The sequence below is a fragment of the Hipposideros armiger genome, unplaced genomic scaffold (genome assembly GCF_001890085.2).
Source record: "Hipposideros armiger isolate ML-2016 unplaced genomic scaffold, ASM189008v1 scaffold_72, whole genome shotgun sequence".
Taxonomy (NCBI): domain Eukaryota; kingdom Metazoa; phylum Chordata; class Mammalia; order Chiroptera; family Hipposideridae; genus Hipposideros; species Hipposideros armiger.
Window position 1 is genome coordinate 3389184 of NW_017731422.1, and position 24211 is coordinate 3413394.

At 43.0% G+C, this 24211-nt stretch overlaps 1 protein-coding gene across 2 annotated transcripts in view; it reads right to left on the minus strand.

Annotated features, from left to right (window-relative positions):
• Positions 1 to 2983: 2983 nt before the first annotated feature.
• Positions 2984 to 24211, minus strand: part of BICRAL (BICRA like chromatin remodeling complex associated protein) — a 38271-nt gene continuing 17043 nt past the window's right edge. For both annotated transcript variants that reach the window (XM_019642827.1, XM_019642826.1), the window contains 7 exons: positions 15761 to 15866; positions 14852 to 14952; positions 12667 to 12728; positions 11900 to 12045; positions 10619 to 10713; positions 8550 to 8652; positions 2984 to 6818 (listed from right to left, as the gene is read on the minus strand). In XM_019642827.1, coding sequence (XP_019498372.1) covers positions 6031 to 6818; positions 8550 to 8652; positions 10619 to 10713; positions 11900 to 12045; positions 12667 to 12728; positions 14852 to 14952; positions 15761 to 15866 — 1401 coding nt within the window. In that variant the 3' untranslated portion in view covers positions 2984 to 6030. The remainder of the gene's footprint in view (positions 6819 to 8549; positions 8653 to 10618; positions 10714 to 11899; positions 12046 to 12666; positions 12729 to 14851; positions 14953 to 15760; positions 15867 to 24211) is intronic.

The following is a 24211-nucleotide window of genomic DNA, read 5'->3' on the forward strand; positions in this document are numbered from 1 at the left end:
GGGAAATGGAAGTGGGGCCTGGGGTGGGAGGAAGACTTACATTTTGTGGTATGCCCTTTGTTTATCACGTATTTATTAGTCTAAGAAAAAGCTCTCTAGGTAGGTTCTTGTGATTTGCCTGTTTTAGAAACCACTTGATTATATGTCTTTAAAGACTCCTTTCAGGACCAAATTTTATGGCTCTTTGAATTGACTCCAGGATCCCTTTGCTAACAGATCCCACAGTAAGTTACGTCAGTGTTGTCTGCACTTTGGGATTATTTGGAATCCTATTGTGTTTCACTTAAAAGATAATTGAGTAGGGACTTCCCAGTCAGGCAAAACCACACCCAACACACCCAAAAGGGGGCTCCATCTGCAATTTCCCATGTGCCCTAAACCTTTCTTGGATTATAACCCTTCTTGCAGCCGACTTCGTTTTGTTTCACGCTTTCCTTGTTGCATCCTCTGAGGCTGACATGGGTTATCAGGAAGCAGGTGGGAGATGACAGCAGGTCCTCAAGTAACCTCATTTTGTTATAACATTGATGAGATGCCCTAGCAAATTAACTTTTTTTTTTAATATCAGTTAGCTTATGGTAAAACTGGTTTTGTTATACATTGTTTAGCTGCAGTTCCAAGAATCTATTGATGACATTGAGGACTTACTGTGAGAGCGGCCAGATGAGCCTGGAGTTGGGGAAGACAACGGGGACGACAGCTTTTGAGCCTGATGAAAAAACAAGCAAAAGGGAGCAAAAGTGGGAAGGAAAACAGAGACAATGGGTGAAGGGCAGCAGCCTTCTCAGGGTTGAGGACAGACACAGGAAAACGAGGGTAAGGCAACAGTGTGCAGTAGGGAAGACCAAAAGCAAAACAGAAAAACCTAAACCTCTTCTGAATTATTTCAGGTATCATGGAACATGAGCTTTTTCTACCCTCCATGCTTCTTCAGTAACATCTCATTTTACACCCAAAGCCATGGAGGGTCAGGACAAGTCTTCCTGGTTTATAGGCCAGGAAGCTGAGGCTGAGAAGAACTTGCATGAAGATATCTGATTCCGTGTTAGACGAAGTACTGGGACCTGTTTCCAGATTCAGCTGCCAAAGGCCCTTTCTGCCCACCCCGTCGCACTGCTTTCCTGACCTTCACAGTAGTGATTATTTTTCTTGCCTTTGCAAGGGTTTTCAAGGGCCAGGCTATAGTACATGCCTGTAAGGAATACAGATTAGGTTTCTTATAAAGGCCTTTTACCTGTAGCAATGGAGACACAAGCTGTTCACATTACAGAATCCACTTTATACTACAAATGTGCTCCTACTCTTTGTGCATATACTGAACCAGGTTTCTCCACATATTTAACAGTGTAATTACAAAATTCCTTTATGTTCCTTCCTGCAGAAGTATCATAGTTTTTTGCTTAAACGTAACTCAAGAAACTGTTCTAAGAAGCAGGGCATGGAGATATAGATCGCAGCTCTCTGCCGAAAGGCAGTCTGGAAGAATTTTAGCCATTCCTCTCTCCTGAAGTCAGTTCCCAAATGTAATGTAGTTATTTGCTTGTTTCCTCTCTAGATTGTGAGCTCTTTGAGAGTGGAAATCGTACCTGAATTATATAGATATGCCCAGTGTCTATCTAGCACAGCTCCTGTAAACTGCTCAGTGAATGTTTGGTGCTTAATGCTCGCCACCTTCTGCTGGGTTTCCAGGAGTCCTGTCTCGGGGAGCACACACGGGGCTGAGGCACAGCCAGAGCTTGGACGCAGGGCCTAGCTCCTTGCAGACAGCGTAGCTAGTCCTGCCTGAGTGATGCTGTTTCAGTGCCCCCCAGATGGGGGGTTTCCTTCTTTTCCCTTCCCTTCCCCCACCCCCTCCAGTAACCCACTGTCTACTTTCTCTACACCAGGGAGAACTAGGGCAACCTCTCCTGGAACACAGCTTCCCCCACACAGGGCTTTAACCATCCTAAGAACAGGTGCCTGGTCTTTCCTTGGCCTGCCTCTGGGGACACAGAGACTCCGAGCCTAACTAAGCATAAGCAGCCAGGCGATCCTTTCTTCTACTCTTCATTCGTGGGGCACCCCCACTGCAAAGGGCCTGAAGAAGGACAAGAATGTCGTGATGGACACACATTTATCTCTAGCAAGAAGGGAAGACTGACATCAGGGCAACACTGCAAATGATGTTACGGGATCCATCCACTGATGGAATTACTCTGCAGTCATTGCTCTAACTTATATGAGAACAGCTTCCTATTTGTATATTGATTACTGTAGGATCTTGATTTCCCGACTGCTGCTGCTTGAAGGGCCGGGGGAAGCAATTGAGCCATAAAGTAAGGGGTATATAACTAAAAATTCTAGGCCCCAAAGAAAAATTTAGGGAGTCCTACACTCTCGCCCCCAGAAATACATTTCACCCTCTGGTAGTTTCCCTAACAATTTGGGTAGAGTCACACTGTGAGGACAAAAACTCAGCAGGTCCTCATGGGGCTGATTTCACAGCTAAGGTTATAGAGGTCTGAACACAGTTTGGTCAAAGGTGTGGTTCCAAAGAGAAACATGTTAATTCTGGAACAAGTATTAATGTGAAATAGTTTTCATTACCTATTCTTTAGCCTTCTTCTTTTTTCCCTTAGCTTCCTTGTTCTTGCAGAAACAAAATATAAGAATATATGGAAGAAAACTTCCTGCAGATTGAACTCACTTATCTAACTTTTCAAATGACCCCATTTTCCCTTCCTTAGTTAAGGATCCATGTGACAGGAGTGGGGATGAAAACCAGAGATGTACATGACTAAACATTCTCACTGACCAATTTTGTTTAATTTGTAACTGTTTGCAAAGGCCGATCAATTAAAATCCTACCCCCTTACTGGTTAGGCCACTTTTTGGCAATGGTAAATATATTTAAATAGAATTCCCACTGAACACTTACTTACCCTTTTCCTCTGGGAAAAGCAGCCATTCCTATTTGCAAAATCAAGACAATCACAGTTGCACATTTTCCCAAATCTTTGGCTGTATTGCAATGGTTGTTTCATTTTGTAATCTCCAACTAAACATTTCCTAACCATGGATTAACAATATAGTTACTGACTGGTTTCTTTTAACAGTATTTATCCAACATAACAAAATAAACTGCAATTTGTTATACTTTTTTTTACAAAACATTTTATAAATATTTTTACAAAATGTATACAAAGCAATTTCAAGTGAGACATACTATACAAATGAAGGTATTTAAGCAAATAAAGCCCACACCACACTGACAGTGAGTGACGCGTCCTCTTTTAAGTCAAGTCAGTCTGTAAGGCCTCCCTAATCTAACAAAGTCTAATAAATTCTTCAGAGCTAAAATAGTTCTTTTTCGTAATTGCCAGTTTAAAATTTGCTTTATCTTTAGGCAGTACTTAAGGACACAGAAAATCAAATGCTTAATAACAAATTCACACGTTTCCACAACAACAGAAAGAAAGAAAAAAAAAGAAAGAAAATGATTTTTGTTACTGAGTACAAGTAGTTCTAAAACTTAACTCTGACTATGAACCTGAACAACTGAGTGTTGGCCATCCGAGGCTGAGCTCTCTCACCCTTCACCAGAGGTGGCTCGACATGCGAGTAATGACCCATGTGCGCATAACCTAATCACAGGAGTAAAATACATTTTGTAATCTTCATTTGTCATTATCTAGAATCTTTCCTCCATAAAAAGTAAACTTACATACAAAGACACAAAAATTTACAAGTCTCATTTTGGTAAATTAGGCTCTCCATTTGCTAGACAAGTGTTAGGGTTTAAAACCCCTTTAAGATGGTGTAGACGAGAGCGAGGATTGGGGAAGTCGGGCAGGACAGGGGAGGAAGAGCGGCGGAAAACGTACACAAAGCGTGTCTCTTAAGAATTCCACTGATTCGCATAATTAATATCACTTGTTAGCCTTCATGAAGGCTTCCAGGTATAAAGTTCTACAATGAGAAGAATTTGATCAGGAGGGACCATCTTTAAGCCTTGCTAGGAATTAGGGGTGCATGAGCCCTAAGGGAAGAAGAGCCTATAAAATCATGGGGTTCAGGGCAGGGTGTTACCCCAGGGCTGCCCAAACAGAAAGTTCCAACTGGCAACACCAACTTATCTTTCTAATATGTTACAATACAGGAAAAAGGGGAAATCCGCAACTTGGACATTGGCACAAATAAGGAAAAAATGGTAACCCAAGATGGCCCAGATTTTCCAATTGCTATTGGCTGGGGGGCTGGGCATGGGGAGAAGGTACTTTGCTTTTATGAAGACTGGCTGTCTCTAAGCATTTCTTTGTGTGGCAGGACAAGGGGGCAGGGAGAGTACAGGTCTTCCGCTGCTGTGTTTTCTAGTAATCAGAAGCCTTCCTTTCCATCACAGGCCAATCTGGAAAAGAAATGCCCAACATGATGACAATGGGGGTCATCCCCATTCTGGGGACAGCCAAGAGCAGAGCCTGGCAATGTGTCAGAGTGGAGACCAGTGGGTGCACCTCTAAAGCCAGAGATAAACAGAATCAATGAGAGCGTGCATATACATGAGAGGGAGCGTGTATACACGCTGTGACCACAATGACCTCTGGCTCTGAACAGCTCAGATACGTGCACACGCGCACATGTGAGAGCGCGTATCAAATACCATCCCATAGCTTTCCCAAGGACAGGACATAACTGATGGGTACAGTGACACCGAGTATGAAAGTAACAACAGAAATGGGATGACCTGGGGCAGGTACACAAGAAAGGAAAATGGGGAAAGCTCCCTGAAAAGAAATATAAATAAATAAAGCAACAAGTCATGTTCACTAATATGAACACGGGCCAAACACAAACCATGACAGGGCATGTCCTTTGGCTCTCAACCCCGGGTCTCAGATCTCTCCTTTCTGTGGTGGGCTGGCTGGCTACCTTTGGTTTCTCTGTGTTTTGGTAATGATTGCTGCCAGGGGTGACTACTGTTCTCAGACAACAAGAAGCATAAACAATGCCAAAGTCCCCTTAAGGTTTAAACTGAAAAATTACCACATAGTTCTCAAATCAAAGTGCTTTTGATGCTTGGCTATTTGTTGTGGGAGAGGGTGCAAAAAGAGGTTAAATGAAACAAAACCCAGCAACAAATAAAAACGTCCATCGTATGTTGACTATATCCAATTATAAAATGCAAAACGCTTGTTTTTTTTTTCTCAATAGTTAACATATATATGCTTTTACATATATACATATTATATTCCTCATGGCTCTATCCCGGCCTCCCCTGTACACTGTGCCACTTAACTGGTTTCCAGTTTCCTTTATTTAGCCTGGTGACATGATCTCGAGTCATGCTGTTGCTACTAAGAACAGAGCATTCCCTAGATGAAATTCAACACGGATCTACTGAAAAAGCATGAGGTTTTGCTCCAGGAGCATTGGAAAAGCACTTGAAGGATGAACAAGGAAGCTCTGCAAATGCCCCCTTGGGCGCTACTGGCTGCGTACCCAGGGCTGTGGAGTCCCCAGCAGAGCAACCAGTAACATACTACTCAGGATGGCTGAGGTGGGGAACCATATGGTCTCCCCTACAACAACAAAAAAACCCAAAAAGCCAAAATTTGGAGATGCAGTGGGATATTCTTTAAAAAGTAGCTTCTATCAGTCCTGGTTGATTTCCTTTAATAGTCTGTTCTCTGCAAATGACTTATGATTGTCAGAATTTTACCTAGGGCCAAGTGTACTGCGATCTCACTGAGTTACAGTGCTTTTTAAAAAATAAAAAAGAAATGACTCGAAGCACTTTCAGAAGACTTGAAATGTGTAGGGACTATCAGACTCTTTTCTAACAATGATTCATTTTACTCAAGGATCTCCCTGTAACCACCACGAGTATTGCTCTTAAACAAAGAACGGGGTTGAGATTAGAAAGAAGAATCTGTGATGACAGATCACGCAGGCTGGAGACAGGAGACCATTTCCATTTGCTTTAGCCAGAAAAGACTGTAACTTGTCCGGGGCAGGGTCTGGGAGGGTGGGACGGGGGAAGGGCTGCTTCTATTAACACTCTAGGATACTATTTACAGCTGCTTCTAAAATGGAGTCAGTTTCTACAACGCCTTCACTGTGGTCCGGGATGAATTTTTCCAGGCAGTTTTCCTGCGAAGCCATTGGAGAAAAGTTGGGGAAATCTAACTCAACGGAGCCACTAACGGTGGGGTCACTCTGGGGCTGCCGTCCAGCCTTCTTGAGTTCCAAGATGTTCTTAAATGTTGTTTCCAAACTCTTAGTGAGCTGGAGGTCTGGCTGGGGCTCGCCTGATCCTTTCATGATGTCTGTGTGTAAAACTTCATTCTTTGGAGAATTCCTCAGCGTTTTGTCCTGGAAGGAATTGTTACACGTCATCTCCAAGTGCGAATCTACTAGGATACTTGAGAGTTTGCTCTCAGTACCATGATCTGGTCTGGACGAGGTTTTCTGGTGGCCTTCGGGGCCGGGTGAGCACTCGCTGCCCTTCACGGAGTCTCTCCGGCAGGTTTTCTCTTCAGACGCACTCCGGTACTGAGCTAAGCCCACTTTGTCATATTTCAGTGCTCTGCCGAGGCATTCCGTTTTTTTAGAAATGTTTCCTTCCGCGGAGACCACGATGTGATTAGGCACTAGATGAAATTGGTCATGATTCGTTGGTTCTGCCAGGCCTGGTTTGGCTCGGTCTCTGCTTTGGGCCTTGGCCATTGGATGGAGAGAGCTGGTTGTTTTGCTGCCATGCTGGTCACTCCTGCTACACTGCGTCTCATGAGCAGCTTTGTCAGGTTTGAAGGAACAACAGAAATCAGCCTGAAATCCCTCTGAAATTGGGAACAAAGAGAACATTAATGAATGAATGAGAGAGTAAGGACAATACAACAGACCCTCAGTGGGTCAGGGGCAAAGCCATCCTGCCCAGCCCAGCCAGTCAGACTTTTATGTCCAAGGATATGCAGAAGCACAATACTTGAGGGGGCATCCTATAAAGTAACCAACGCTATGGGCCACAGCCTTCAGATGAGAAGCTTAAACCCCTTTGAAAAGGTAGCTGCTTGATGACAAATGGGAAAACTGGATGGGCAAAAAGCTCCACTTTGTCTCGATTTCTTAACTGCTATCTTTTTTTTTTTTTTTAATTAATGACTGCTTTACAACAGTCTGAAAACAGAAATTTGATGCTAATATCAGCCTGGTTTCTTCCTTGGAGCAGAGGGCCCTAGGATGAGGGTTTGGCGGGGGGAGGGACTGGGTGGAGTGTGATGGACATGACTATTTGTCTTTGGGTGATGGCACTTCAGTCCTTCCAGACACATGTGAGGGGACCTGGCATAACAGCTGCACTTTCCAGGAGCACAAAATGAAGGTCAGAATGCACCCAGAACGCTATCTGCTTGGAAGGACAGTGGCGAATGGAGGACCATGTCTGTGGGCGAGCACTGAGCTGTGCCAGGCTTGAAGAGCCAAGGATAGCAAGAGATGTTAGGGTTTTGGGGACTGATGGTACAGAAGGAGGGAGGCAGACTGTTGTTACATGCAAGGGCAGAGGAAGTGTTCACTCTGGAAGTATTTAGAAGTTTGGGGATGTGTCTGTGACCAGAAATATGCCATAGGAAACTAACTCTTGTTTATATCAATTAGCCTGTGGTAAAATTGGTTTCCTTACTGTTGTTTTGCTTAAATTTGCTATTTCCAAGAACCTATAGATGATATTAAGTAAAGACTTACTGTAATAGACCAGCAAAATTATCCAATTAATATATTAAAATTTTATTAAGTATTATTTTAATACTTTTAAGAAGATTAAAGCAACATGATATAAACTTCAGATGTGTTAAATGGAGGAAATGAGAATAACAAAATTATGGTTAGCATATGACATATGATAACTATATATAAATGATGTATGTAAATAGGAACCAGAACTGGAAGAGATCTTGGAGAAATAAAAGCATTTCTTTTATAGGATGATGAAAGCATGGGTAAAATCTATATTCCAAGAATTGTTATAATGTTATTTGATTTAAACCATTTTAGAGGGTAGAAAAAGTAGAGAATTCATTTTAAAAAGGCAGAATGTGGGTTACATCTAACGTATGCAATCAGCAGGAAACTGATGGGGGGACAGAAAAGCACCTAAATGGCACACTACAATTTCTAGCTGTGGACAGCGATCTCGTTTTACTGATTTTTTTCCCACTACCAATGCCTTGCACATAACATAGTAAGACAACTCAGTCATTTGCTGAGGTTTCATTGCTTCTGAAAAGGCTTCTGACTTAATTCAGTTCTCAAATACTAGAGAAAGATTGAGAAGTTGACGTTTATAATGAGGAGAAATAATCAACTGAATGTAAAATTCCAGTTTGGATTTTGTAGAACATAGACTTTCTCAGAGTATTCATGGCCTGCTCCCAACTCTGGGTTTTTCCTCCCCAGGATTCATGTTCTACCCTCGGGTTTCATTACAAATGTGGGTTTAGACGGACTCCCCAAAGCCCCATGGCCCGAGCCACGGTGGGAGCGCTCCACGTTCCCTCTGCTGTCGTACTTACCAGGGTCCACAAGTGCCAGTCGCTTGTCCCGGGACAGAGATGCTCTTTCCTCCTGGTTGAACATCCTATCGATCATCACCATCTCGGCGGAGGGATTGATCCGCTGAAAATGAGAGAGTCCAGTCATTTCGTGTGCCTTTTAAGTGCAAGCACCTCAGTGTGTCTTTGGAACAAATGAAGCAACCAGAAACGAGAATTTAATGTCTAGGTTTCACTCATGTCCCATTTAGTCACAGTTTTTTCTTGCCACATAGGATGCATTTTTTTTTAAACTGTAATTTACACATTGGCACAAAATTCAAAGGTACCAAAGGGGATGTGAAAAGAAAGCCTTTCCTTTCTGCCTCCTGAGTGTACCCCCGACCCCAATGCCTCTTCCCTAGAGGCACCCCGTACCTAACAGTTCAATAAACTCTTCCACAGATATGTTATACACACACACATTTACGTTCTTTCTCTGTATTTTTTCTTTTGCGCACAAATGGTAGCAACTATACACACTGTTCGGCGCCTTTCTTATTTCCCCCTCTGCTAATAATATGTTGGGAATCTTTCCATTAGGATGACCTTTACTTTATACTGTTATGCTTTGTGTTTTTTATTATTTTTTTAAAGGATTTTATTGGAGAACAGTGTGTTTTTCCAGGAGCCATCAGCTCCAAGTCAAGTAGTTGTTTCAGTCTAGTTGTGGAGAGTGCCCATGTGGGGATCGAACCAGCAACCTTGGTGTTATGAATACTGTGCTATAACCACCTGAGCTAACAGGCCGTCCCTAATTTGTGTTTTTTATTAAGGCTTTTCTTAAAATTAGTTTTTGCTATACAGAATCAAATCTTAAATTATATTTCTGGGTCTTATTTAACATGAAAATTCCTGACAGATATCATTTGACCAAATGAGTGGTCCTTCCCTCAAAAATGACACAGTTAGGTCAATGGAATTGTAATAGATATGTATGCTATTGGGGGGTAGGGGAGTGGGGTGGCGGATTGGGGAAGGGGGGTGGTCACTTTGAGGTGTAAAATGTATAACTATTGCACTGTTTTTAAAAAAAATGACAGTCTTTTTGAGGTCTCCGAGTTTTAGAAATGGTTGTCAATATAAAAACAACTATTTCAGACTTTGGAGGCACAATTTTAAGTAAAAAATATTAGTAAATACATAGTATATATATTTAGCTAAACACAAATACACATACACACATATTTATACTATATTGTATATGTGCATAATGTAGTTCAACTCATCCCCCAAGGTACATTTTCAAAGTTGATCTCAAACTGAAAACTACTTTTAAGAGACCAAGTTATAGGTTATTGCCTATATGATTTTAGAACTGCTTCTAAAATCTCAGAACAGATTTGGTCTTCCTGTCCTGTCCTGAGATATCTTACTCCTTTCTCTAATTAACTGATGCTTTAAAAACCAATTTTAGTTCCTATTTGGGGTGATGAAAATGTTCTGGAATTAGACAGTGGTGATGGTTGCACCACTGTGAATATACTAAAGCTTAGGAATATACTAAAAATCATCGAGTTGTACATTTTAAAATTAAGTGTGAATTTTATGGCATGTTAGTAATCTCTCAATTAAAAATAAGACAAAACTAATTTTAACATTTGTCATCACCTAATTTTCCAGATGTTTCTCTGAACAATCTCTACTGGCAGGGCCGCTCGTCCTCTGCCACATCTCTGAGTTGGCAACAGGCAGCAGACAGCATCAGAGCGTGAACCAGGGGGGTCAGGGGTCCTGGTCTATATCCCAGCTCCGCTAATTACCCCACAAACTTACCAGCTATATGATCTTGGGCGAGTAACTTAACCAAAGCCTTAGTTTCCTCATATGGAACACCCACAATGCACTGGCTGTGACGGACCATGTAAAGCGCGGGAGCTACTGCTGTTAGTAGTAGAAACAGTCAAGTGTAGGTTTTACCACAGTCTTAAATAATTGGGTCTTTTAAACTATGTCGGGAGAATGTGTTTCCTTCAAAATTTTCTCTCTGAATTAGTAGCTGTGGCCTGTGGGGTGTTAAAACACAAATATGCTTGGTAGCAGGACTTTACCATAGCGTCTTCTAGGAGCAGGCATCGGTATTTGTTAAGCATTGCTTGGGTCCTTTTTAGGAGCTGAGTGGCAACTGTTTCAAATTCATTGTCGACTTTAGAGAGAGAGAGAGAGAGAAAGAGAGAGAGAGAGAAAATAGTAAGACAGTGCAAATCACCCACTAGGTCTTTTATTTCTTAGGACTGAGATGCATTACTCTTCCATTATTCAAACATGTCTTGTGTATGGCAATTTTCTCTTCTTAGATTCACTTTTTCTTGGTTAAACATGATGCTTCTGCACTGCTTTCCCTCACTGTCCACTGGTATGTGATTACGGAAACTCATTTCAATACTGGCTTATTTTAACTTTAACTAAGAAGCCAAAAACATAATAGTTTTAACATCACCTATAAAAGGAAACCATGTAACACAGACCAGCAACAAATATCAATGACTACAGAATTATTTGCTAGTTTAGATGATCTCAGCCTCCATTCCCTTCCAATACTATGAAAAACTAAAAAGGTTGAAAGAATGAAGTCCTGCTGTCTGAGCTGGGCAGACCCATTTTATGTAAAGACACAAACTACTTCCTATCTTGTAGGCCATGGTGCTGTGGCTCTGTCCTTGTCTGTTGGTCTCCAAAGGTCTTGCATTTTCTACTTCACTCTTTTCAGGGTCCTCACATCCCTGTTTAAGGCTGGATCTAGACCCTAATCCCTGGAAAGCTCACAGTGGACCGACAGCAGGGCCAGGCACCAGAATAGGCTGAGTTCTAGGCTGGGATAAGGGGCCCTTATCCTTATCCTTTTTTCCTGGGGTGGGGGTGGGGGAGGCAGTTTCTTGACATATAGCAATGCCCTGGACTCACTTTGTAACCTCAAGGACTGCTTTTGGGAGCTGCTAAAGGCTCTATCTAACTCATGAAACTGGTAGGAAGAGCTAAGGGTATGCATTCTGCCCAAACTCAAGAAATGTGCCTAAATCACTGTGTAGAGTACCTAGTTCAGAGCCATCCCATCTACAGCCAGCAGTCCAAACAATGCTTTGGATTCGTTGCTCCCTGTATTTGTCCATAAAACATAGTGCCATTTGGGTATCCCTTCACAGAATATGGAGAATAAGTCACAACCCTAAACATGGTCTGCGAAATTGAGTAAACTAGGAACAAGTTAGTTCGGTAACTAAAATCAATAACCTGGCTCCGATCTGGGGGCTACATGGCTCTCGCTCTTCTGTAGGGCATCCATGGAGGGTACCCAGTGTCAGAGTGGCACTCTGGGGGTACAGCCTGCTTACCTTTCTTCAAGTCTTCGTCGGTGGGCATGGAGCCCTGGCACACATGGTAGGAGAGCAGCCTCTGCATCGCATCACTTAGTGATCGGAACTGACTTTTATCAGGTGTCACAGCGTGGGCTTGGTCCCTCTGTAACTGCTGGAGAATGCTGTAAAAGAGAAATTGCCAATGTCAATGGAGGGTCATGTTAGGAAATCAAATCTTCTGCATGCACCGAAAATACCACATACAGGAGTGTTATGCATAGTAGAGCACTTCTGTTTTTTCTTCAGTTTTATACTTTTATACAATGGTGGGTTTAGAGTTTGGTCTAACTGGCTCCACAAAAGACTCAAACTATGACCCTGGCCTCAAAAGCAGTGTTCCCACCAACCATTCACGTGGCGGGGGGGGGGGGGGGGGGGGGCTCACACAGACCTTGGCAATGCCTGAGCAGCGGTCAGCTAAGCTTCTGCTAACATTTCTGTTCTGAGCATAAGACTTTATCAAACCCTGCTTCTCCTCAGAGACACTCAGGCCAACAAAAAGGCATGTGGTGTGCTAAAAGGGCAAAAAGCTCTTCTCCTTAAGGACGAAAGAGCAAACAGTAGGCTCAAACCACATTTGATCTATTGATAGGTTCTAATGGAAACAAACTATAGGAAAAGATTCTCAAAGTGTATTTTTTAAATATTATATATATTATTATAACCTGACTTCTGCTGTATATGTACTGAAGGTTAGGAACCTAGAGAAATGTTTAAAATGAGTCATAACCAAGGTCACTCACAAAGCTCCTTTAGTTAGTTGTTTTGTAGCTGGCCTCTTTTGTCCTCCTGAATGACCATCCACCTAAAGACAAAACATACCTCTGATTATTCCCTTTTATTGAAAAAAAAAAAAGCAGAATACAGTTACACATAAAGGTCACTAGGTGAATATTTTCAACTGCCTATCAAAAGTGTATTCTGACTTTTTTTTTTTTTTTAGCCATCCTGCCACCTGTTGGCGGCTCAGCAGCAGCTCAGCTCGGGCGGGACTCGAACTGGTGTTGTTCAGAGCTCGCACTCTTGAGCAAGCTCTTAACCAACTGAGCCACTCGGCCGGCCCAAGAGTGTATTCTGAGAATGCAGAATGTGACCTGCTAAAAAAATACATACAACAAGCAACTCCACAGACTCATGTAGCAAAGTCACACTCTGTGTGTGAAAATGATAGAAAGCCATCCTATCAGTTCCTTGGAAGGACTCAGCTTGTACCTTAAAGCCTGAATCCCCAGCTTCCTCTACAAATGCATCACTATATTTTTGAAGAGATACACTTGTGGGTACCAACTCCATGAACATCTGAAAATTCAGTAGATATTACTTAAATCATCTTCTCAGTGGTAAATAAGGGAGCAAACATTTTTGAGCTCCTGTTACGTATAGTTTGGGTGTGTGATCGAGTAGGGCATTTCTATATCATGTTAAGGAAATCAACACGCCTATGTCAGAACCTGAGAACTGAAACAAATCCTTCACTGAGTACCCCAGGCAGGCCCAGGCTACAAGTTTAAGTGTCATTAAACTATTACTTGCCAAATTTGATGAAGAAGAAATGAAAGCCTTAGTAAACTGAAAACAACTTTTTTTCCTTCTTTCAAGATCAGAGGTTGGGTTAAAAGACCATAGTGGGGCCGGCCGAGTGGTGCGCTGGTTAAGAGTTGGCTTGGGACGCCAGCTCTGAGCAGCAGGGCCCTGGTGCGGATCCCACATGAGAGCCAGTGACGCTGTGCCCTCTACAGCTAAGATGGTGAACAGCAGTTCGACCTGGAGTTGGGCTGCCTGGAGTCGCTGGCAACGGCATAGGCTGCAGTGGGGCTGGCCGGCAGCTGGCATGAGTTGCTGTGAGCTGCCGTGAGTGGCCGTCCAATGGCCAGTGACCAATCTGCCTCTCCCGGGAAGAGTGCAATGATGATACCAATATGGGCCAGTGAAGCAACGTCCTCCACAACTAGACTGAAGAACAAAAGGACAGCAACTTGTCTGTTCCCCTTCCCCAAGGCTGTTCCCCTCCCCCAATTCCCCAATAAAATCTTAAAAAAAAAAAAAAGGCCATAGGCACTGACTACTTTATACATTCCTCATTGCTACTGCAGGAAAAAATAAATCTCTCAGTATAACTCAGAGGAACAGATCTACTTTTTTTTTTTTTTAAAGATTTTTCTTTTTTATTGGGGAATTGGGGGGATGAGAACAGTGCTGGGGAATTGGGGGAAGGGGAACAGACAAGTTGCTGTCATCTTGTTCCTCAGTCTAGTTGCAGAGGACGTTGCTTCACTGGCCCAAGTTGGCACCATCATTGCACTCCTCCCGGGAGAGGCACATCAGTTGCCAGCTTCTGGATGGCCGCTCACGGTGGCTGCTGGCTGCTGGCTACACACAGTAGCCCATGGCAACCCACTGCCACAGGGGCTGCAGCCTACGCCGTCGCCGGCGACTCACGGCAGCCCAGCTCCAGGTTGAGCTGTTGTTCAGCATCTTAGCTGTGGAGGGCAGTGTCACTGGCCCTCATATGTGGGATCCGAACCGGGGCCCTCTGGCGTCCCAAGCCAGCTCTCAACCATCGCGCCACTCGGCCGGCCCCGGAACAGATCTACTTTTGATAGATAATGAGTGATAACATTCAACAGTAACTACATTTTTTGAGTGCCTACTATGTGTTGGCTGCATGTATATTATTAATTCATGAAGAAATGACAGCATTGTAAATATGTGAGAAATGGCACAGACACACTCATCCTGTAAACATCAACATAACAGGGCCTGGCCCGCTGGGAAGGTCTCCAGCAAGCACATTTTTGTAGGCACACAGGGCGTCTGGGCTGACTGTGTAGATGACGCCAGGCAGCAACTACTAAGCAGAAGATGACAAATACATTTTCTTTCAATTATGCTAAACGTTAAGAAGAAGCAATGCAGACTGTGTTCTACCTGCATAGTTGGTTGGCCAGGTGATGATCCAACTACTTTTTCCTGCTGTGGTTGTGCAGTTCCTAAGGACGCTGGTATAACTTTGCTTCCAGAATCCTGCCCTATTAGAATTAACACATAAGACAACGTTCAACAGAAACAATAAATCAGGCCCATTGTACAACCCTAGAATCTAATGTATACAGATTATGGAATTCTGAAAGGGATATCATGGATGCTTACTGTGAGGAAAGACAGCAGAAAGTACATTTATCTACAAAAGCTCTGGAGGCAGAAGTAAGGATTATTAAAGCCTGTTTAGGTAATAAATAGAAACAAATACATAAAGAAACAAAAGCTGACAAAGCTATAGTTACAAGTTATCTAAAGTCTGAGGAATAGGCCTCAAGCCAGTAATCTGTCAGTATTACCGAGAAACCCAAAATACTCACAACTTAAGGAAAGGGAGGCCCAAATAGGGGACTGACTAGGAGTGTTCATGCTTTTGTCTTTCTAGTACTTACTGAGCAGTGTAGGTGTTCAAAGCTTTAGAAGAAATGTAAGACATAGCCCATAATATTTTTAGTTTCAGGGGGGATTCTGGGTATACTTGTATATAAAGCAACATGAGGATAGTTACAAAGTCACCTGTGCCATATAATACTAGATTTCGTTGTTTCTAAACAGCACATTTTTGCACATAACTGAATGTGCCATAATTTAATTAGAAGTGCTTTTTTTCTTGCTTAGTGGTATATAAAATGATGGTACAGATGCAATGTGGAAAGAATACAGAAAAAAAAGAATGATCAGAGTCTAGGTGCGGTTGAGTCAGGAAGATAGCAAGCAGAATGAGGGATGTGGACAGAGTGTCCCTCGGTGTTGGGAGGACAGGGACACACTGAGGAGAGCTCACTAAAGGCCCCTGACCTGGCAGTACGGTGCTCAAGAGACCAGGAATCTGTGCTTGCCTCAGGCCATCCGTAGTCTTGGAAGCAGAAATGGGGGAAGTCTGATTCAAACTTTTTTTCTGAGCCTGTGGAAAAATATTACAAAGATGGACAAATTAATTTCAGGACTAAAAAAGCTTTAACAGATTACTTAAAATGCCAACCAAGCCCGTTAATGCCTACCTGGCATCGCCTTCAGGTTAGATTATAAAACAAAAGTTTTCAACCATTATTCTCCCATCACATCGGCAGAACTACAAAGAGTACCCTTGAAAATCTGCAGGCACACTGAATTTTTTAGGCACCATTCAGTAGGGATGCTGAGTTGACACCAGACTGCTTTCTTGCTCACGGAGCTGTGCTCGTGGTGCTCAGACACAAAGGCTGAGCCAGGAATGCAGTCTCCGTCCCTGGTAATTTTAATTTATTTTTTATATTTTTTATTGGAGAACAGTCATGGTCATTGGTTACACATTGCTTTCATGCTACAATGGCATAGTTGACTCTTTTAGGGAGGGCGCACAGCTCACAGTGGCCCATGCGGGGATTGAACCGGCAACCTTGGTGTTATCAACACCACGCTCTAACCAACTGAGCTAACTGGTCACCCACGTCCCTTGTAATTTTATATCATGCCTGCAAGGATTATGACCCCAACTTTCAGTCTCTACAAAGGGTCTGCATGGACCCTGAGCACCTCACCAACCCCAAACCTACTGCCAACACACAGTTTTCTGTGTAGATGATCTAAATAAAGTACATTACACCCCTGTCATCTGGTATGTCTCTAGTTTGCATCATGTCAACATCAGGAGGCATGTAATTGGGAAATATAAATTCAAATGAGTATTAGCCTGAGCAAACATTATTAAAAAATCAATCTGATATTTAAACTGTTATGTGCTTCTTTTCTGTATATGAGGAAGATAAACTAGATAATGTTTAAGGACTAACAAGTTCCTTTTCACTAAAAAAATCTGTTCTCTCTATGATGCATTTAAGGTAAGACAATAAAAGGCTTTTAAATTACTCTCAATTTTTAATCCTCTATGTTATTACTACTTCATAATGCTGTAGGTTTTCAGAGTTTTTTCTTCTGTTTTTATAATTTGTATACCAACAGTGGATTTGGAGTTTAGTCTAGCCATCTCCACGGGGAACTTGCCTGAAGCATTGGCCAATTACGCTCTTGTTATTTCTATTCTAAACAATTAATTATCTATTTAGTTCTCTTTTCTAATATAAAAATGGAGAGGGATTGGACATTACCCAAGAAAGACTGGAGGAGGTCATTTTAAGTTAGAAAAGGTCACCTTAATCGTCCTTCCATTAGCAGGGAAGGTCAGACCTGCACCATTCTAGATAGTAGGCAATACATTCCTAGTGAGAAACCATGAAGGGAAAATCTTCCAGTTTTCATAGCATTTCCCCTAGGACGTAACTCCACGCTCTCCCATGGAGGACCCCTGTATTATGGAGATGCCCAGGGCAGTGAGTACAGGCCTTCCTCACAAATATTTCCAGGGATAATCACTAAGGGCCACCCTGAAGAAAAAGCGAAACAGATAGAAGTTGGAAAAATGTAGTTTAATAGGGCAAGGCTATATGTTAGGTGGATCTCTGACACAACAAGATCAACAGATGAATAGAGGAACCAGAATTAAAATGTTCAAATGACTAAAGTCCTCATAGCAGCGCTGCCAGTATGCAACATTTTGGAATTTCTTTCAATATGCCTCGTTCACATGAAACAGAAGAATATCATCCTTATTGCTTCTGAGCATACACTGGTTTTTTTTGTTTGTTTGTTTTTGACAAAAATGATCTCCCATTTTATTTATCAGACATGACCTGGACGACTCCTAGCGACTAACCAGACAAATAAAACACAATCCATGCACACATAAGTAGTAAAACCATAAAGAAAAGCAAGGAAGATATCACCATAAAAGTTAGGAGAGGCGGTGAGATGTGGAAGTCACATGGAGAGGGGTGGTTTCTAGAGGTACTGGCAATATTGTCTTTCTTGGGTAGTTACATGGATGGCTATTGGCTTTATAATTATTTGTTAACTGTACATTCATTTTTTATGCATTTTTTCTGAATGTGTTCTATTTCACAATACAGAAGAGTGAAAGAAAAAAAAAATCCAGGGCAATCTAATCTAATGTCAGAGCTTGGAAATTTGCCATCACTTGAGGGTAGAGAGGACTGCCGTGTCTAAAAGCAAAGTTACTATCTGTGGAGGGCATGTCTCCTTTCAGCACGATGTGGGTACGTGTTTCACGGTCCCCTTGCGGCCTGTGTGGGTGTTGAGCTCTGGCATCTTTGTGCATTTTCATTCTCTTAACTACTGCCTGTGTTCTTCACTGTATCCCTTCCCTGGGGACTAGAACAATCAACCCCATTGTTACACTGTCGGGGTAACACCAGGGTTGGGGGCGGGGCAGGTAGGGTCAGGGTGGTGGCAGAATCAGAATCCACTGGGGAACTTGGCGTGGCCTCTACCCTGGAATCGCCAATTCACCAGGTCTGTTATGCTGTCTCTAGAAGCCCACTGGTCGCTCCCAGTCCACTTATTCTCAGGGTGGGACTTTTGTCTGTCTTGTTCGCTGCTGTATCTCTGGCACCAGAACAGGGCCTGGCCCCACAGTGAGCACACGGTACATAGTTGTTAAACAAACACGAGGGAATGAATTCCACTGCAGCGTAAGTCAGCCTGTCCCCCCTCTCAATCCAACCCCCCACCCCCAAGGAGCCATTAACTTTCTTTATTCCCCTCAAATTTAGGTTGCCCCCAGTTGACAATCTTTTCCAGAAACAGTATTTTTCATTCTGTTGTTTTTATGAAACTCTTAGAGAAGACTTACTCTTGAAATGTATTTCCTTCACAAATAGAGAATATTTAAGGATATTTTGTTGAGCACTTGGCTTCAACACCTCTGCTAATATCAATGTACAATTTTAATTCTTTAGATCTCATGAATTATCTTGATACTATGCAAACACATAAAAAAAACCCAATGAATCAAAATACTGAATATGTCGACTTTGCCCTGTGTGGTACAGTTTGAAAGAAGCCAATTACAAATTAACAAGATAATATATATCCAACGGCAGGCATTTGCTGAATGAGGGAGGACATTTGGGATCTGCCCAGCCACACTCTCCTCTGAGAAATGCCACAGAAATGGGTCAGAGCCAGCAAGGTTAGAGAACACACAAAGGTGTGTCACCTGCTGGAGGGTGTTAACAGCTAAAATCCAGGGAAGGAGCACCTTTTTGTCCATCTAAAAGTGCCATGACTGCCGGTGGGGCAGTTTATCTACCAAGAGGGTGGCTTTTTCTATTTTGGGTCAGAGGGGCACTTCTTTCTAATTTGAACAAAGGCCTGGTATAGAGCAGCAGAAACCCTATGTGACCACTTCCTCATGTCGCCCATGACCCCGGTCCTCTGGCCATGGCTTACTGAACCACGGTGGGCCAATCAGGCTCTCTCCTGGGAATTCAGATTCGGGGTGAATACCTAAGGGCAGTGGCTCTCCAATGCAGGTTTACAGATTGGTTATATCAAGATCACCTGGGGAGCTCCTGAAAGACAAAGTTTCTGGGTTCTGTCCACAAAGATCCATTCGGAAATCCAATGTGGGGCTCAGGAATTTATAATTTTTAAAAACTCTCCAGGTGATTCTGATGCATGGCTAAGTTTTGGAAACCACTGCATTTGCAGTCTCTGTTAAAAACTTGGCTAATAATGTAGAGCTGGCCTGGGGTGGCCATTCTGGTCCAGGAGAAGAGAGAAAGAAAGAACAATGAAGGGAAGATAAGAGGCCATGCTGTCTTGAGGAGGCTGAGAGAACAACGGAGAGCCTGGTTTCTGACCCTTGTAAGGAGCTGCACTATATTTCCTGGACATCACTTCCCCTTCTCCCACCCACCCCAAATGTGTTAGGGTGAGTTTCTGATAGTTGCAACTCAAAGTACCTTGACTAAGATATTTGGATGTCAATATATACACAGCACTGTGGTAATCATAGAGGAGGCAGCTGAAGAATACCCAAGAGCCTTTGCCCTCTGAAAGCTTACCATCCAGAAAATGGCCAGGCCCACCTACTCGATCAGTTACTGTAATTATGGTGTCCGACCTCAATGAGCACCTCGGGCCTGTCCAGTGATCCTCTCTCTCCCCTAGCCAGCTCCTTTGCTCATTTCCCACTGAAAGCTATTTCATTATTTTCAAACCCGTAAGCTAGGTGAGAACTCATTCAACTTTCAAAGCTACAACCTTACCTGGACCCCCTTTCATCCCCCCCTTCTCTTGCTACAGTGGAAGTGGCATCCCTCCTTTTTTCTACAAAGAATCCCACCAGTGCTCGAGAATTTATGTCGTTCTCCTTCCCGTCTGCTTTGAAAACAGTTCCAGCCTTCCCCATATCTTAAAAAAGTAATTCTCTTGACCCCACACATTGTTGTAGCTCCTGCCATCTCAGTTACCTTCATTTTTTCTGAAGGTTGTCTGTGCTCATTACCACACCTTTCACTCTCTCCTTGGTCTTGCCATCGGCTTCTGCACCTCTCATTCCATGGAAGCAAGGCTTTCCGAGGTCAACTGCTGTCTCCTTGTTGCTAAATCTGTCAGCAGCATTGTGATCCTTTCCTCCACTGACTTCTCAGTGACACTTCACTCCGTGGATCTCTTCCCTGCTGCCTACAACACTCTCTTCTCTTAGTTTCCAAAATGCTAAACCCTACTGGTTTTACTCCTCCTCTCTGGAACCTTCTGAGTCTCACTTGTGGACTCCTCTTTCTGTGTCCATCCTTGAAAGGTTGAGGTACGTTGGGGTTCCTTTCTGGCCGCTCTTTCTTGTCTACTTACATAATCTCCTTGATCCATTTCATTCACTTCCACTGCTTTGATTACAATTTATATGCTGATCAATCCCATGTCAGCCCATATTTCGGTCCTATGCTTTAGTATACATAGCAGATCATACACGTAGTTGTCCTGCATGTACCTCAGACTTGACAAGCATATCCTAAATTAAACTCATAACTTCCCTTCAAATTAATATAGGGAAAGGGCATGAGGACTATTTTTGCAGAAGAAGAAACGAGGAGGCTGGATGCCAAGCTGCGTGCTGCCAGACACAGAGCTCAGGCAGACGTTAATCAATCACACAGCACAAACGATCCAAAGGCTATAAAGCAAAGAGATCCCACTATGGCCATTCCTGTAGTTAAGCCCTCTGCAAATAAGACACGGGGTGTGCTTTACAAGAGTTAAAGACAAACCTGCCCCTATTCTTCCTGCATCTTTACAGAAGTTAAAGATAAACTTATTGTTCTTCTTTCTTCCTTTCCGCCCATACCCATACATTTTCCATGGAAGTGGAAAACATATAAATCCTAGCCCAGGGGATGGAGAAGGTCTCTCTTCCACTCGTGATTAGACACCGTCGCTGTCTGTGGAGTGGCCTTTCTTTTCTTACTTACTGTCTGCTAAATAAACTTACTACCACTTTAAACTCTATATCGGTTCAAGTTTGAACTCTTTCCCATGTGAAGCCAAGAACCTTCTTAGCCCTGGGTTTGCATCCCCACTCTGGGGAATTCCCTTCGCCCAGCATCAAAATTCACAATTTCTCCCTCTCTGCTCTATCTCAGTGAACCTGAGTGTGACTGTCAGGACACTGTCATCCTTATTGCTCCACTATAGTCAATCAATCAAAAGTTCTACCTAACCTAATTGTCTCAAACCCATTCACTTCTCCCCATCTCTACTTGGCTAGTCTAGGTCTTCACTATTTCATGCGTAGCCTGTGACACTGGCTTCTTAATGTGACACTGACTCCTTACAAGGTCCAGGATGATCCGGTCCTCGCTCACCTTTCCCACCTAAAACTCCCGCAAGTCACATGAACATATTTTTCCTGCACCCGCAGGACCACGGTCTCATCTCTCTCCAGGAGCTGCACCTGCTGTTTCCATAGCCTGAACATTCTTCTCTCAAGCCCTCTCATGCTGGACAACTCTTCCTTCTCTGTTAGAAGGTCTTGGTCAAAAACCACTGTCTCAAGGAAATCTTCCCCAACCATCCCATCTGAGTGAGAAGTGCCTTTGCAGACTCTGGCGCTCTGGACCATTTCTACCAGAGCACTTAAATACTGTGTGTGGCTGGCAGCTTATCTACCTGCCTCCCGCCTTGCAATAGATTACTGTGTTCCTGGGACCTGGCCCAGGGCTGGTCATGGTAGGTACTGAAATATTGCTGAATGACTGAATCAATGAAGGAAATATTTAGCACAATAAGTGATTATACAGCTAGTGGGGAGTACAAACAAAACATGCAGAGAAGCTATCAGGGGAGGGACTGAAAAAGTCTTTATTCTTCTGAGGGCTTTGGGTGGAGTCCTGAAGGACAGGAAACATTTAGACCTGATAGGAAAGGACCCTCAAGAATACCCATCAGCAAAGGCTGGAGGCTCACAATGAGTCTGGCCTATTCAGGGAACATTGGTGGTTAGCCTGGCTAACCTGAGGGTTTACCACTGGAGAACCTCACTGGCCAGGTGCAGAGATTGGTGCTCTCTCCTGTGGCAACAGGAAGCTCCCAGACGATTTGGTTCAAGTCCCCAAGCAAATGTTTTAGAAGATTAATGTGGTGAAAATCAGGCTTTTGGAAGAGGCTGAAGGCAGATTAATGACCCAGACAACTGTTCCAATTGTCTAATTATGATATTATGGGCCTGGAAAACATCTAGCCTGTGGTTCTCTATCCTGGTAGCACTTTACAATCACTTGGGGAGCATTTGAAAAATGCTGACGCTGGAGCATAACTTTCCCATCACTGGAGTGCCAGAAGGAGAAGAGGGAGAGCAAGGAATTGAAAACCTATTTGAAGAAATAATGACTGAAAACTTCCCTAATCTGTTTAAGGAAATAGACATACAAGTCCGGGAAGTGTAGACAGTCCCAAACAGGATGAACCCAAACAAGCCCACACCCAGACACATCATAAATAAAATGGCAAAGGTTAAAAACAAAGAGAGAATCTTAAAAGCAGCAAGAGAAAAGCCGTTAATTACCTACCAGGGAGCTCCCATAAGACTGTCAGCTGATTTCTTAACAGAAACTTTGCAGGCCAGAAGGGACTGGCACGAAATATTAAAAGTGATGAAAAGAAAGAACCTACAACCAAGATTATTCTACCCAGCACAGCTATCATTTAGAATCAAAGGGCAGACAAAGAGCTTCCCAGACAATAAAAAGCTACTGGAGTTCACCAACACCAAACCAGTATTACAAGGAATCTTAGAGGGACTTAAGAAGAAGGAGAAAAACAGATAAAAAATATGAATAATAAAATATCAACAACTACATATCTATCAACAATTACTTTCAATGTAAATGGATTAAATGCTCCAATCAGAAGACATAGGGTGGGGCTGGCCAGTTAGCTCAGGTGGTTAGAGCACAGTGCTCATAACACCAAGGTTGCCGGTTCGATTCCCACATGGGCCAAGGAGCTGCGCCCTCCACAACTAGATTGAAACAACTACTTGACTTGGAGCTGATGGGTCCTGGAAAAGCACACTGTTCCCCAATAACAATTAAAAAAAAAAAGACACAAGGTGGCTGAATGGATAAGAAAATAAGACCCTTAAAAATGCTGCCTATAAGAGACTCACTTCAGATTGAAAGACACACACAGACTGAAAGTAAAGGGATGAAAAAAGATATTTCATGAAAATGAAAATGGAAATGAAAAAAAAAAAAAAAAGCTGGGGTAGCAAAACTTATACCAGACCAACAGACTTTAAAACAAAGCTTATATAACAGGAGACAAAGAAGGACCCAGTAATCCCACTTTTGGGTATTTATCCGAAGAAACCCAGAACACTACTTTGAGGGGATGTGTGTGCACCCGTATGTTCATTGTAGCATTGTTTACAATGGCCAAGATGTGGAGGCAGCCTGGGTGTCCATCGGATGAATGAATAGAGTAGGTGGTACATATATACAATGGAATATTACTTGGCCAGGGAAGGGGATGGGTTCTTGCCATCTGCAGCATCATGGATGGACCTGGAGGGTATTGTGCTAAGTGGGGTGTCAGACAGAGAAAGGCAGATGCAATGTGGTTTCGCTTATATGTGGAATCTAAAGAACAAAACAAACAAAACAGAAACAAACTCATAGATACAGAGAACATTTTTATGTTTGCCAAATGGGAGGGGAGTTGGGGGTGTGAGTGAAATAGGGGAAGGGATTTAGAAGTACAAATTGGGGGCCGGCCAAGTGGCACACTGGTTAAGAGCTGGCTTGGGATGCCAGTTCTGAGCAGGAGGGCCCCAGTTCGGATCCCACATGAGGGCCAGTGACACTGCCCTCTACAGCTAAGATGCTGAACAACAGCTCAACCTGGAGCTGG